This window comes from Stegastes partitus, unplaced genomic scaffold (genome assembly GCF_000690725.1).
Source record: "Stegastes partitus isolate 25-593 unplaced genomic scaffold, Stegastes_partitus-1.0.2 Scaffold766, whole genome shotgun sequence".
In the NCBI taxonomy this organism is placed as follows: domain Eukaryota; kingdom Metazoa; phylum Chordata; class Actinopteri; family Pomacentridae; genus Stegastes; species Stegastes partitus.
Window position 1 is genome coordinate 93466 of NW_007578497.1, and position 15574 is coordinate 109039.

The following is a 15574-nucleotide window of genomic DNA, read 5'->3' on the forward strand; positions in this document are numbered from 1 at the left end:
TGTCTGTACATTTGATAATCACCTTTGTTTTCTCACTTTTGTGCATCTACTTGACAATCTTGACTCACTTTTGAGAAGCTTAGGAGATCAATGAACTCTGCTGTCATTTGTTTTTTAAACCCAGGTTGGAGGCAGGAACCTGTCGCTCCAGAACAACACCGAGTCCAACGCCCTGTGCTGCTACAACCCCATGACCAACCAGTGGAGCCAGCGGGCCCCCCTCAACATCCCCAGGAACAGGGTGGGCGTGGGCGTGGTGGACAGCTGCATCTACGCCGTCGGAGGTTCCCAGGGTTCTCTGCATCACAACACGGTGGAGAGGTGAGACATTTCTAGGGGTTTTTTTTCTCCCGCCCTGTATGCGCATGAGGCACTCTAGAAATAATTAGATTTTAATGAACATTTCATTTGCTGGGATGAATGTAATGAGCGCCTATTTTCTCTCCTGTACACACTTTGTTAGATTAAGTGCAGCTACCTCCGCACAAGTACGGGTATAATAGGTACGAGAGAGGTGAAATGAATCGCTGCCATTCAACCTAAAGAGCAGTTTCGCTGGTATTTAGCCTAATTAGACAACAACACGAGCTCTTTCAAAACATGTCGAGACAAACTTCCCAGGAATGTCGATCTGGTCGGGAACACTTTACATCTCTGCCGGGAGGAGTTTTAATGCTGTTATAAATCAAGCAATTACTAACAAAAAAAAAAAGCCTGAGAATGACAGTTTCTATTGATACCATTAGCTTTCTTTTCCATATCTAAAGAGCCGCGCTTCAAATGTGACCTTAATCCCTTTTTCCTCGTGAAAGGTATGGATTTCTAAAAGATGCTAGTCACAAGAGAATTATTAGAACTCATCAGACGCCTGTTGGGAGTCTTCTCATGAGAAGCTGCTAAATATAATGAACGCTTGATAAAAGTATTGAAATGAAAATTCAATGTGAAACACATCAAAGGAGATTAGAGCATTTATAGTAATAATAGTTGGCAGAAAAAGGCTTTTTCTCCTCAGGATGCTTCCCAAATGAATCCAAGCAACAGGCAAGACACTCAGCAGGGAGTCATACCTGCCTGCTAAATTAGGAACAAATTCATAATTTGTCACTGATGCATTGTGCGTCTCGCTGCAGATGCATAATGCAGTAATTTCAGCGTTCGGTGTCACTGTCGCTACCATCGCCCAGGACTTTAATTTAGTGCTTTTCTAAAGGGCACTTTGCCAACTTTAAGGGGAAGGTGATGTAATATCAAACCACCCTCCTATCTGCAGTTTACAGCTGGAGTACAGTCGGTGCCAACATCCTTTTAATCATTAACCAGTCAGAGTACATGCAGTCCGGCCCGCCTCACTATGATTCAGTTCCTTCTCGTCGGTGTCATACCTTTACAGGGATCTCAGTGGTAAAAGAACTGTTTGAGATTTGTAGGAAATAATTTGCTGTCATGCTGAGAATTAAAGGCAAAGATGGATATCAGTCCAGTCTTGTTCATTAAATGTGATGCTGCAGACACGGGGCAGCAAACTTAGTTTGTCTGTCTGAAGATAAACCTATGAAGGAACTTTTAAAGCTTGTGAATTAACAGGTAATAATATGTTAGTTTAATCCACAAAAACATGCATCAGCTACAAATTGTGGATTTAGGAAACACTGATCCATTAACTGTAAAAACAGTTTTATTGTGTTTAATATAATAATTAATGAACCGTAGAGCTGCTGGTAGGAGTTTTCTTTTCTTTTGATTTTTTAAATTCATTCGTTCATGTTTCTGGCCAGCTGTTGCCTCCTGCCAACAGTCTTTATGCCAAACTAGTTTAACCCTCAGAGCCCAAAGTGGTTTCTGTGCTTTTCTTGCTCCTGACACATTATTACTCACCGTGGGCTCATTTTTCTCTGCAATATGAAGTCCTGCCCCTCTATAGAAGCAGCACAGCAGCGGTTAGAAGCAGTGAGAGCTCACATGTGTCTTCTGTGTGGTAGGAGAAACTTATAATGCTGTAAATCATTCATGGAAGTTGGATTTCTTTCTATTGCAAAAAAAAAGAAATTAAGAAAAAGATCAACTAAATAGCTTTCCACATACCCACAGCTGTGACCAGTACTGGGGGGAAAATGCAATTCTGCATTCTGTAAATAATTTGCTATTTACACTTTTAATTTTGAGCATTTTTAACACTTTAGCACTCTCTTATGTGCTTTGTGTAAACACAGCCTGCAGTTCAGCCCAGTTTAGAATTCTTGTCACGTGTTTTCGTAGCCAAGTCGCTAACGGCGTCATAGCTGCACCGAGGGCCACTGAACAGAATCTTGTTACTGTAAATCACTTATCATTGGCAAATTTTTACATGGAGCATAAAGGGATGTGGGGCTGCAGGGTGGCGCAGTTGGTAGCACTGTTGCCTCGCAGCAAGAAGGTCGCCGGTTCGCGTCCCGGTGGGGGCACCGGGATCTTTCTGTGTGGAGTCTCCATGTTCTCTCTGTGCAGCGTGGGTTCTCTCCGGGTTCTCTGTCTTCCTCCCACACAGTCCAAAAACATGTTGAGGTTGATTGGTGATTCTAAATTGTCTGTAGGTGTGAATGTGAGTGTGCTTGGTTGTCTGTCTCTAAGTGTAGCCCTGTGATAGACTGGTGACCTGTCCAGGGTGTCCCCTGCCTTCACCCTAAGTCAGCTGGGATAGACTCCAGCCCCCCATGACCCTAGTGAGGATTAAGCGGTGTATAGATAATGGATGGATGGATGTATAAAGGGATGTTCATAAAATATCGTGATTTGATTTGATTTTTGATTTTTTTCAGGAACTGTTAGATCGTTGAAAATATTCTTTCTGCTTTTACTGTTTCTAACTCTGGTAAATGGTGTAATTTTGGCATTTGTCAGATAACATGCCTTCAAAACCCGCTAGTGGGCTTTGCGGTCCAGAGGGTTACCATTAATTCAACCGTAGACCTTTAAGCCGTTTCTTTTTTTTCTCACTACTGGCACACTGAAAATTTGCTGTTTTTCAGAGACGTCTGCTTCACTCCGTGTCGACTTTCTTGTCTCTGTCTGCTCTCGCTGGTGTTACAACATCTTTGGCTTCAAATAAAGCTCGTCAATAGTTGCCAAACATGGTTGCCAGCTTAACCTAATCCACTTAAAGTTGACTGGCTCGTGTAGATTGAGGAGGTTGCTGCGCACAGGCTGCTCCCCTCTGAATCAATTTAACGTTTGCAGCCCCCGATGCATTCGTTTGATCATTTTAACGGACTAATATGCAACGTCATTAGTGAAATGCCAACAGATTACCGCCACACTGACCACTGTGCAGGCGCTGCATGACTGCTGTTCTTTGGTTCGCAGGTGGGATCCAGAGTCCAACCGCTGGTCCTTTGTTTGTCCGATGTCGGTGGCTCGCCTGGGGGCCGGGGTGGCGGCCTGTGGCGGGGCTCTGTATGTGGTGGGGGGATATGACGGACAGAACCGCTGGAACACTGCTGAGAAATACCAGCCCGACACTAACAGCTGGCACCAACTAGCTCCCATGAACACTATTCGCAGCGGACTGGGTGAGTGTGTGTGTGTGCAGTGAGACTAAACACAATTAGGACAGTTTAGTATTTGATTGAAATCAAAATAACAGATTTAGATTGTGTGCGTCTCTGTGTATGCAAGGTTTTCTTTCACGCTTGTGTTTACTAGTTGTCCCAAATAAGATCTTGTGCGCTTTCTTTGTAAAGAGTGAAAAGCACTATGTAAGTACAGGCCATTTAACATTTACTTTCTGGCCTTTTTGGCCCAATTTAGGGCTTCAGCCAGCAGGAAATTGGCTTAACTTTAAACTGGAAACACGAGGAAACATCTGCCTTGTGCTAATTGACGTGTTATCCCTGGAGTTTCCACTTCACCTGCTAAACAAATAGTCCCCCTACAGACTGCACCATGTTGTTTTTACACATCTGTCTTTTTACATATTAAACATGCAAACATATAAATGTATGTATTTGAGCCAGATGAGCTGTTTCCCCATTTTCTGTTTTGATGCCAAAGTCACATAGCATTCATATTTCTGAGACTGGTATCAATCTTCTCATCTAACATTTAGTTTCCCCTTTTTCCGTCTGTCGTTGCAGGACTGGTGTGTGTGAACTCCTACCTGTACGCTGTAGGAGGCTACGATGGGCGCTCGCAGCTGTGCTCCGTGGAACGTTACAACACGGTCAGGAACATCTGGGAGCCCAGAGCCGCCATGCAGTACTGCCGCAGCGCACATGGAATCACAGTCCACCAGGGATGCATCTTTGTCTTCGGTCAGTTGCGTCACTAATCGCAATCACTAGAGCAGGGGTCTCGAACTCCGGTCCTCGAGGGCCGCAATCCTGCATGTTTTAGATGTTTCCCTCTTCCAACACACCTGATTCAAATGATCAGGATCGTTATCAGGCTTCTGCAGAGCTTGATGATGAGCTGATCATTTGAATCAGGTGTGTTGGAAGAAGGGAAACATCTAAAACATGCAGGATTGCGGCCCTCAAGGACCGGAGTTCGACACCCCTGGTTAGGACATTGGGTTGCATTCTAACATGTTACTGCAGGACAGAGTTAGTGACACAGTTTGTTTTTTTTTCTCCATTATTTCTGGTTTACAATTGATTGCCATTGATTGCTTATCACCGCCTTTTTTTTTTCTCTTTCTCATATTGAAGATAATATTTACCTTTTCACAAAGCAGTTTCATTTTGTCTATACTAAAAAACAAATCCTAGTAAATGTCGTGACACCTGCTAGCATCCCGATGCATAAAAATACAGGCTGATTAACTAATGAAATAATTCTATTGACTAGCCGACAGATCAGTAGGTGATCCACTCTTACTACAGTGGGAGCTGTGCTTTTTTTTTCTTCCTAATGCGGCTCATTGACTCAGCGTAGTTTAATTAAACAGACTAACGTATGGTTCAAATGTGAAGAGTAAACAGATCCGCGGCAGGCAAATTAAATGTCACATCGGGAAGAAATAACAAGTAAATTAAATCAACTGCAAATCAAAGAGTAAAATTCACCTGTTTAACGAATCCATTTATGAACTGAGAAATAAATTGCTTAAAGACGGAATAATTGAATTTAATTATTCATTGATACACAGTCGCCTAATTTGTTTATTAGCAGCTTCATTAACCGTACTGTTTCTCTCTCTCTCTCGGTGTGTTTGCCCATTCAGGAGGTTTTAACCAGCACGGCTTCCTGTCCAGCGTCGAGTGCTACTGTCCAGAAAGAAATGAATGGACTTGCGTCACCGACATGCCTCTTGGACGCAGCGGCATGGGCGTCGCTGTTACCATGGAGCCGTGTCCTGGCAACCTGCCAGGACTGGAGGAGGAGGAGGAGGAGGAGGAGGATGGAGCCACGTAAGACGAAATTCTATTGTAGCCTCGAGTGCTGGATACACTTTTTTTTTAAGTGGTGCTGCTTTTCAAGACAAGGGGGCCAAGTGCATTAAATAAATAAAAAAAAAAAAACATTCCAAAATAAAACTCCTCACATCTCCCCGCCCTCATGGATCTCGCACCAATAGATACAGCTTCTGTCTGTATGGGAACTTTGAAGAGGAAGAAATGTATAGTGGGTCAAGTGATGCAGAACAAGTGGTAGCATGTGGCAGTGACCTCACGACGAACTGGTGCTACTGATGTAAACTCAAACAATATTTAATTAAATGTCACCGCTTTGAATCTCTTTAGTGCTTCAGTTTCATTTGAAGATTAACTTGAACGGCCGTCTGTTTCTAATTCCTCTACCTACACGTGTCTGTTTCTCTGTCCAACTTTTCTTATGTGTCCTCTTCATTTTTGTGCCAAAGTAGTTCCATCGAAAGCTGCCATTTGTAAAAAAAAGAAATTCTTTATTTTCTGTGCGTGTGTGTGTGTGTGTGTGTGCAATCACTGTATTTTATGTTTCTGAAAATAAATTGAATCAAATATGTAAATGACAAACATTTCATTCAGCAGATGCGTTTTACTGACCTCTGGTGATCTCCGTCTTCAGAGTGGCTGCTCTGTAACAGCGTATGCTTTACCACTAGATGGTGGAATAAGTCCAAGAACAGCTGCAACGCAAAATGTTTTGTCTGGTTTTCTGGTTTGCTGTGTAAAAGAAGAACTCCTGTGATGCTGACTGCTTAAAACATAACAAAGCAAAAAGAGTAAAGGCTCTACATCTGGGCACACAACTACGTGATCCCAGAATAATATATCTATGGATTGTGGGCAGTGATGTGCTGTTTGGATAAAGCATGTTTGTTCTTGTGTTTGAATAATTAGAGTTAAACAGCCTTTATTCCAGCAGTCCACAAGAAAGAAAGAAAGAAAGAAAGAAAGAAAGAGAGTGTTGGAGTCACTACAGCGTTAGTCATCAACCACAGATGTCACTTGTGTGTTTACCTTTCTCTCTCTCTCTCTCTCTCTCTCTCTTTCTCTGCACTGCTGTTGTCTATCTCCTCCGTGGCTCACCTGCAATTATCACAGCAGGACACCAGCGAAGACAGTCCTGGACAGAGCTATTATTCAAATATAGCCTCTGTCTTCTCATCACGTCTTCTGATGAGATTTCCAACTGAGAGAAGAAACCACGAAAGTGGCAGAAAAAACTGTGTAGATGGGTTTTTATTGCGTTGCTGGAATAATAGGTATGCAAGGGGATTACAGCATCGTGTTTATCTCCTCTTCAAGTGTATCTCAGATTTCAAACATCCATTCATTGCATTCATTATTGACAGAGCAACCTGTTGGGCGACGAGCAGAGATGGAGCAGTGGCAGAGCAGAAAGCAGTTCTGGTTTTGCATTCGGGCCCCAGAGAGCGGAGACGGACGAGGGAGGAGAGGGCTCTTACTCACTACTTACAGCCCTGTACACAAGAGCAAGTGACTCACATGGCGAACGCATGACGCAGGCATCTCGTACACGCTCGCACATGGATACGCAAATATGTGTGTGTCCGCACACAAACCCATTTGTCCTTTATCTGTCGCACACAAACGCGCTCGCATATGTGTGTGTGTGCACACTCGTGCAAAACAAAGCTGGCTGTCTCTTATTCACAGGCTGTGGAAACAGATTTGCCTCAATGTGTTCATTGTCTCATGAGGGGAGGGGAATCAAGAAAGAGATGTAGCACTGTACAGCAGGGAGATTTGCCTTCCATAGAGAATCAGTGGAGGAAAATTAGTACACATACAGATGTAGTCTGTTGTACAAAGTCCATCTTTTGCATGCTCACTGCACTAACGCCAAACAGTTGCGCAACCCCAAGAGGAACTGCTGGAGGAGAGAATCTTCCTCTGATGGAGCAGAAGAGATGCAGGGATTGAAGAGGGGCTGCTGTCATTTGTGAAAACTGTAAAAACCGTTTTGCTCAATTATTATGTGGCCCACAAACAACAACAAAAGAGGACTTCATCATGCCACTGAAGTCATCACTGTAGTGCCTGGTGATGTGCAGTTAAACGGACAGAATAGAGCAAAAAAAAACTGGGCCATTAAATGAACTGGGCTTGTGTTGAGAATGCATATGTTAGGGCCGGCTAGTCCAGTGTGTGAACATGGGGAACTGATTGAATCTAAAAGAGCTGATATTATCATCAATCATTGCATAACGGAGCTACGCAGCGCGCTGAAATGTGCATGTGGGGATTAAAAAGTCTGCGGGAGCTTAGAAATGCTCTAAGTAACATAGAGTATGTTGTAACCACCGAGCCTTTTTCAAGTCTGTTGAGGGTGAAGGAAGCCTGAAGGGGCCCAAAGCAGCCTGTTCCATCACTGAGTATTACAATGAGGCTTATCCTGTTGGATGTGGCTTATTTGGCCTTATTCAGATCTGCACGCAGGCAGGAGGTGGAATCAAGGCTCTATAGGATCTGAAGAGGTGGGGCGGGGGTGGGGTGGGGGGGCTTTTTACGCCAGTGGGCCTATAGCTGGATGTGTGTAGGTGTGACCTTGGGAAGTGATGACCTCATCAACATCCCTGCCTGCAAAGCTAATCTGTTACATTCTGAAGGATGCTCCTACGATGGAGCCACCCATGAAGGTGACATTGGTGAGTGGGCTGGTGGCGTGGAAACACACCCCCTCGATGAGGCAAACACATTTAAATGAGGATTACGAGCGCGCAGATGCATGTGAGTACTGTACATGCATGCAAATACTGTACCCACATTAGTCACCTGACGCCGACGAAGATTCAAAAGTGAAAACCACCCAAAGTTGCGCTGTGAAGACGATGACCCACATGCCTGCAGCAGGTGTTTCAGCATGATTGTGGTTAAAAGGTCGGATTGCTTATCTGACCCTGAAGATTTTCTGCACAGAAATTCTTTTGTTTTTTTTTAGAAAACAGTAAAACTTCAAGCAGGTGTGGCTCAATAAACACTGTTCACAACTTCCCCTGGATTAACCGTGAGCGATGATACTGCCATTTGTGACATGTAATAGTGTTTTGCATGACTAATTTTCGCCTTTTCTTTTTGCAAGCAGACGCCCTTGAGCAAGGCACGTCCAGCTGATGCAATGGAGACAGCCCGGCGAGGCTGCTGGGATTGCTTGTGAGCAAAATGAGCGGGAAGCGTATAGTCATGGGTACTGAGCCAGTACAACATGGCAACAGCACAGAATAGACAGCTGTGGGATTGTTCTTCTAGATTGATTCATTTACTTCATGGTTTTTGCTGCTTTTTATTCTGAGTTGTAAACGATCATTATTTACCTTTAATGCTGAGTGCATAGCCAGAACCGAGCATCATATTAAGAGCCAGATGGAAGCATCATCTGCATTCAACATCTGCAGGAGGTAAAACTGCACATGAAGTTTGAGAGAATTTCAGAATTACATTTCACCAGGAGACTTTCAGAGGCGGCTCACTCTGGCCCTCTAACATGGTGACCTTACACTTTTTTTTTTTTTTAAAGCTCACCATGACATTCTCTCACCATTCCTGCACTGACATATAGCTTCTGTGAGGTGTTTACACAGTGTTTACCAGAGTGTTTGTTATAATCATATGCAGAGAGGCTGCTGCTGCTGCTGCTGTTGTGTTTTTTCCGTTGCTGATGGGAGCCTGCCTGTTGTGAGCATGTAGTGCGGCCGACTGGTCTGTGTGTTCCCTTCAACTGTGTTTCTCTCAGACTCGGAGGAAAGCATGAGTGGACGGTTTCAAGCTCCCCTCTCGCTGAATTGATTCTACTATGGGTCCTCTAGAAACACGGCGCCGAAACACAGGGGAGCACGACTCCGAGCTGCTCTTAATTTCCACCTTTTTGGACACTTTTAAAAAGCCACGTTTAACGAATTCAAGCCCGTCACGTCGACACGCTGTGTGCGGTTTAGTTTAAGCGAACGTTAGCTCCAGCGGTTTCTCCTCTCCCGGAAATGCACGTTCCCATCTCCCCCCTGTACCCAAAGATGGTATATTCCACAATTTATTCCAGGGAAAGACTGACAGTTTTTTGGGTCATGAAGCAGCTGTTCAAGTCAGTGGTTCGTCCTCCCTCCGCAAGAATAAGGAATTAGTACATTTCAAATTAGATAACGACAAACGTTGGTGCAAGAAGAGAAAAAGTATGACAATATGTCCGCTGCACAGAATAAAGCGTTGAAACTTGAGGGAAAAAAATCATTTTTATTATTATATTGCAATGCAAAAGCATGTTTCTTTTCCAGCTCATTTCATTTTTCACCACATTAATATGAGCTGTGTTTGTTGTTTATATTTTTGTGGCCTGTTACTGCAGGAGGAGCGAACAAGTAGAGCAAATTCCTTTAAAAAAAAATAAAAAATTCTCATGATATTAAAGGTTGAGAACTCACTGTCTCACACACACACACACACACACACACACATACCGTAACAGAGCTACAGTAGAAAGTGGAGTTGAACAATGCTGGAATGACTGTTGACCTCTGTTCAATAAATCCAGTTAACGTTAGGTTGTGCCTCGGCCATCCATCAGCCTCCTGTGCAGGTTTAAATTTATAATTCTGCTCCTGTTTTTGGAGGCAGACAAGATCTTGACCAGACTTGGCTACTCAACGTGTACATTTCATGATCAACACATCTCGGAAAGCCTTTCAAATATGGATTCATGTGCATTTTCTGCATTTTTTGCATTCACCTGACTTCAAAAAAACACAGTTTGTGTTCACGAGGAGTGGCTGAATTTGTGCACAGAGCTGCATACGTGTACTGCTGATTGTTTTTTGTGCATGTGTGTGTGTTTGTGTGCACACAACGTGGGTCAAGCCCCTTGGAAACAGCAGCAGAGGTCCTCTGCTTTTAAGTGGATTAAAACTCCAGCACAATCCCCAGGGCCAGCAGGCATTGGACAGACTGGGTGTAGTTTAGATGAGGACTTAAGACTGATTATCTCTCATGCTGCCTTTGTTTTTTGCTGCTACTGTTGCGTATACGGGTAATGCTGTACAGTATATGGAAATTTACTGCCGTACATATTAGCAGTGAAGCAGGTATTCCAGTCTGCACATCAGCGCGGTTGTATTTTTCCTCATCTATGTCGATTCCTTTTTGCTGAACATCAGTCCGGAGCTGCACTTTGAACATCAGCTGTTACCAACTTTGCCGAGCTGCCGCAGTGGAAAGATTCCTCAGCTCTGAATGTATACCTGCAGATTGTTTATGTTTAGTCTGCCATCATGCAGCCCGTCTTATCTACGCTGTAATATACGAGCTCCTGTTATGGTTTCCCCGCGACCCAGTGTGTCACTCCCATACTTCTTGCAATGTGTCAGCACCAATTAACCAGGTCAATATTTCTGTGCTCCAGTTGTTGCAACTCTGATTCTGATCCCAATTTGGATTGAACTTTGTGTTAACCGGCATGTTTGTCTGCCTGCTGCCTTGTGCAAACAAGTTTTACTCATTGTTTTTGTCATTTAAAACCAACAGATACACGCATTAACTTTATTATTTAATATCTAAATATGTGGATTAGCATTCCATAATAGGAACCATAATTTATTTTCATTTTGCGGATTAAGGGCGACTTTTCCTAAATGTAATACATCACAAATTGTAAGACATGGCCTCTAATGTTGTGTTATGCAATACATTGTTATGAATACAGTGGATGCTTTCCTTTTTATGACTTCACATGATCTTCATAACCTCTATAATCTTCTTAGGATTTATGAAGCTTGCAACCAATGAAATATATTAAATCATCCTTTTTTTTTTTCACTTCCACACATGTTGGGACGGACGAACAGCCATTGTTTTATTAAGTGAGCAGCACTCGTATTTGAAAAGGAATGACAGTGTAAAAATGAAGCTACAAACTCTCCAAGTGTAACACTTCGGGTGTGGACCTTGCTTCCGAAATCACATCTGTCCTCCCTCCTCTCCTGTAGCTGTCCGCTGTATACAAGCCAGTGATGCAGAGATGCCGTAAAATTAATGTTTATGAAGTAATGACAGTTAAACAGTGGTGCTCCCAGCCAACAAGATAACAATATCTTTGGCATACAGCAGGCGATGTGCTCTACTTACCTGCCAGCTACCTTTGTTACAGCCTAAGTAACGCCACATCTGCACACTATGATGTAAATACAGTGAGTTCATCTGATAGTATTTGTAATGCTAAGGTTTAGCCTTGTAGGCTGATAAACACATAAAATATTGGCTGCTAAAAGTTTAGATGGTTAAATAGGTGTAGAGTTCGAGGGATTAGTCCCTCCCAAAATTGTTTTTTTCTTGTTTATTTATATTATAAAAATTATGCAGAAAAGACAAAATTGGTGCTTAGAAACTCACCAGAATCCAGAAAATGTTGTGTTTAATGCTCTAAATTCCAAGGTTCCTGCTCAACGTGTCACCCCCAACTGTTTAAATAAACTCTTTACCCATGGATGCTTATGCATTTCATCATACATATCAATCCAGCACCAGCTAATTTTCAATTTTGCATGTCTCTACTTGCTATTGGTGTTTGTAGGAATCATCAGAAATAAAAAAAAAAAAGCGAAATATACACTGAAAAAGCAGAACTGTCGGATAAACTTAAATGAACCACTTTAATTGATAACACACGATTTAATTAAGTTTATCCAGATTAAGTGAACAACTAATACTAATGCCGTTGGTTTAAGATAGATGTACTTAAATTATGTGAGTCCTCTGCAATTGCTACAATTTAGTTTTAAATAATGTCAAAGTGACGTTTCCAATATTTCCGACTTAAGCATTTCCTTTACCCAAACATTAAGGGTAAAATGTGATTTTGTCATGAGAATGATCATCCTTTACTTGTAGCGACTCTGTATCCCAACTAAAGGAAGACAGCGGTTGAGTTTGAAGAAGCATGGATATCAGACACACAGGGTTAAATGAGCAGCAAAACAATATTTTTGCACTTTTCCTGAAATTAGAATATTAGTTTCAAGTCACAAAGTTTCATTTCAAATTGATAGAATCTACAAAAGTAAACTGTCACCACCAAACCAGAAAGATAACTGAGATTCATTCAAAGCCTTTTTAAATCCCCTACAGCTCAAATGCACTTTTTTCGGGTGCAGTTTTCTGCGAGGGTGATGCTAAGCTATTGGCCCATAGTTCCACTGATCCATCCATCTATTACAAACCACCATCCGTATTAGGATTTCAACCCTGGTTCATTTGGTGACACCAGTAGTGTGGTACAGTCCTTCAGACAACACCCAAACGTGTCAGAAATACAACTGAGAACAACAGCAAACTGGTGTTTACAATCAGTGCAAACCTCAGCGACAAATAAATTGCATTTCCTGTTACTGTGTTTCACCAGTTGAACGCTTTTATTGTAAAGCAGCAGCAAAAGGAAACGTTGGCTCCAGTGTTGTAACTCAATGCAGCTCTTATGAGGCATTAGCAGAGTGAGCAGTCAACAGTGAGGGACCGAAGTCAATGATATAAAATTACAGAGAAACACTGAATTATGTGCTTCTAAGGAATATCCGTACAGTGTCCCTAAATTGCACAGTTACACTATGAGCACGAACGAGGTCCTTAAGTTGTTTTATAAGATGTTAGATAACCTGGTATTTGAGTCATAGAACAACACATTTACAACATCGTAAACTAATATTTTCTACTAAAATGAACGAATCAGTTTTATCACTTGACAAAGCATGAACATGCTTCTTTAGTAGCAACGAAAAGTATCTGGACCGATTCAGATCCATCATTAATGTGCTGAACTATGCATATGGATAGTCTGTTAAGAGCACCTTGTTTGCTTGAACAAAGAAGGCCACTATTCATTTCTCCGCCCTCCACAGATGGGTATGTTGTCTAAAAAGTTCAAAAATAGAGGACTTGTGACTGAGAACAGAAGGCCGCACAGGCAGACTCAGAAGGGCCAGCAGCAGATTGGAAAAATGGGCAACAAGCAGCATCAAGGATCACTTCAGAGATCAACCAGAACTACCAGAAACAACTCAGTTCATAGACCATTTGAGATCAGATCAATGAGTGTGAGTAAAGAGCGAGAGTGTGTTATGGAAATTGCTCAGGAGTTAAAACAATACGAAAGCTAGGATTTGCAAGAAAGAAACATGCACAGAAACGCAGTAAGTTTTAGAGATGAGTCCAAGTTCAACCAATATGGATCTGATGGTAGAAAGTTTGTTTGGAGACGGGAAAAGAATTTCCATCTCGACCGCACTAATAGTATGAAAAACTGTTTTTCCCTTACAAGACTGTCGGTGAATAATTTTCTGATGGAGTCGTGAAATCTGAAGCATACAGAGGAATTTTTGATGCAAACTAAAGGAATTAGCTGAAAAAATAAATAAAAATTAAGTGACAGAAGTGGAACTTTCAGCAGATGATCCAGTCACCTGTTGAAAGAATATTTTGATCAGAAGTTTAAAAAAAAACAAACAAAAAAAAAGCCTGGGAATATCCCTGATCTTCATATATCGTATCATAAACCATATCATAAAGAGCACCTACGAGAAAAAAAAAGTATCTTCACCCCAGATACAGACGCTGGTTGATTTCACATAAAAGCGCTTCTGTGGACCAGGTAGCCAACAATATATTAATACACTGTAACTGCAATCTTTGGTGGAGCCGCTATTTGATGTCCAAATACTTTTCTGTCGATATCATTGACCACTTGCTCATCCAAACTGCTTCACTCCTGACGTGAATGCATTGAGTTACCAAAGTTCAACATTAAAACTCAAATTAGCTGATGCCTCCTGAGGTAAAACCATAGACTGCATAAAAGATGGACGTAGCAACCGGCCCTGAAAAATGAAGCCAACCCAGAAGTGTCAAAAACCTGCAATATCACTACGTCCACTAGTCCTGGCACCAAAAAGCCCTGGCTCCCATAGACTGGAATTGGAAAAGAAGTGATCACAGATCATGAAATACTGCAGCTCAGGATTTTATTCTTATTAGTTTTCATGGTCAAATCCAGAGATCAGGTGGCCAATCTGAAAATAAATCAATACTGAATTTTAAAAAAATCGTCAACATTTTGCGGGACAAGGGGCGTGGCTGGCTTGATTGACAGTCGGCAGCGACCATACAGATGAAGCGAGCAGAAGGCGGTAAATGTGGGCGGGCAAAGAGGGCCCGCCTCTCAATCCGTCTGACCAATCGCTGCTCTTATGGCTCCGCCCCCCTCCGATGATTTTTGCGTCATTGGCTCCAAAAATCCAAGATGTCAACCAGGAAGTAGCAAAACACTGGCTTCATTTTCTCAGTGCAGAAACCAACGGGTGACGTCACGGTAGCTACGTCCATCTTTTATACAGTCTATGGGTAAAACCAGGTCTCAGTATTATGTAGTCTACACCAAGGGCTGCATCTAACAATAACTGATGTTTTTATTTATTACTCAACTAAATTACTTTACCTAAAACAAACATCTGAAACTTCTCGTTTATATTTTAATAATCATCTAGATAATGGATGGATGAATCTAATCATCATCATCAACACGTAGTTTCCGTTGGTATTTGCCAGATGCTGGACCTCAAATTCAAAAAACTAATGTAGTCACTACATGTCATAGCAGCTCTTTCAGGAGAATCAACTAGAACAGTCTGAACATGTCACCATCTTCTAGCCTATACATGGTTGTTAATAAACTAAAAACATTAAAAGGTCTAACAACAGATGAGATCAGCACAGTACATCATTACCATAACACCAGAAATGACTTTGTACATGGGAGCAATGGCCAAAAAAAAAAACAGTGATAAAAACATTAATGTGCTGATTGGGTGCAGCCATCTTTGCAATGTATGATTGTTCCATTGATGTCATTACGTCGCTCCTCCAGCCCTACTGTAGTCACTGGATGCTGTTTTATTGTAGATCTGTTGGAGTTTCTCAAGAACCACTTATCCAAACATCTTCACAACTGGCACTACCCTTCCTGAGGTCCCCAGCAATACACCCACCCAGTTTGAAATAGATCAGATGGATGTTTGTCAAGATATGCAAAGAACAGACAGATGCACACACACACAGAGAAACTTCTGGAGTTATTATTGGGACAGGTAGCGCTTCTCAGTTAAAACAACTCTCATGTC

General features: G+C 42.1%; 1 protein-coding gene across 3 annotated transcripts in view; it reads left to right on the top strand.

The window, feature by feature from the left end:
- The window catches only part of keap1a (kelch-like ECH-associated protein 1a), a 22730-nt gene extending 17015 nt beyond the window's left edge, over nt 1–5715 (top strand). For all 3 annotated transcript variants that reach the window (XM_008291867.1, XM_008291866.1, XM_008291868.1), the window contains exons 9-12: nt 125–321; nt 3343–3548; nt 4113–4289; nt 5201–5715. In XM_008291867.1, coding sequence (XP_008290089.1) covers nt 125–321; nt 3343–3548; nt 4113–4289; nt 5201–5391 — 771 coding nt within the window. In that variant the 3' untranslated portion in view covers nt 5392–5715. The remainder of the gene's footprint in view (nt 1–124; nt 322–3342; nt 3549–4112; nt 4290–5200) is intronic.
- The last annotated feature ends 9859 nt before the right edge of the window (nt 5716–15574 follow it).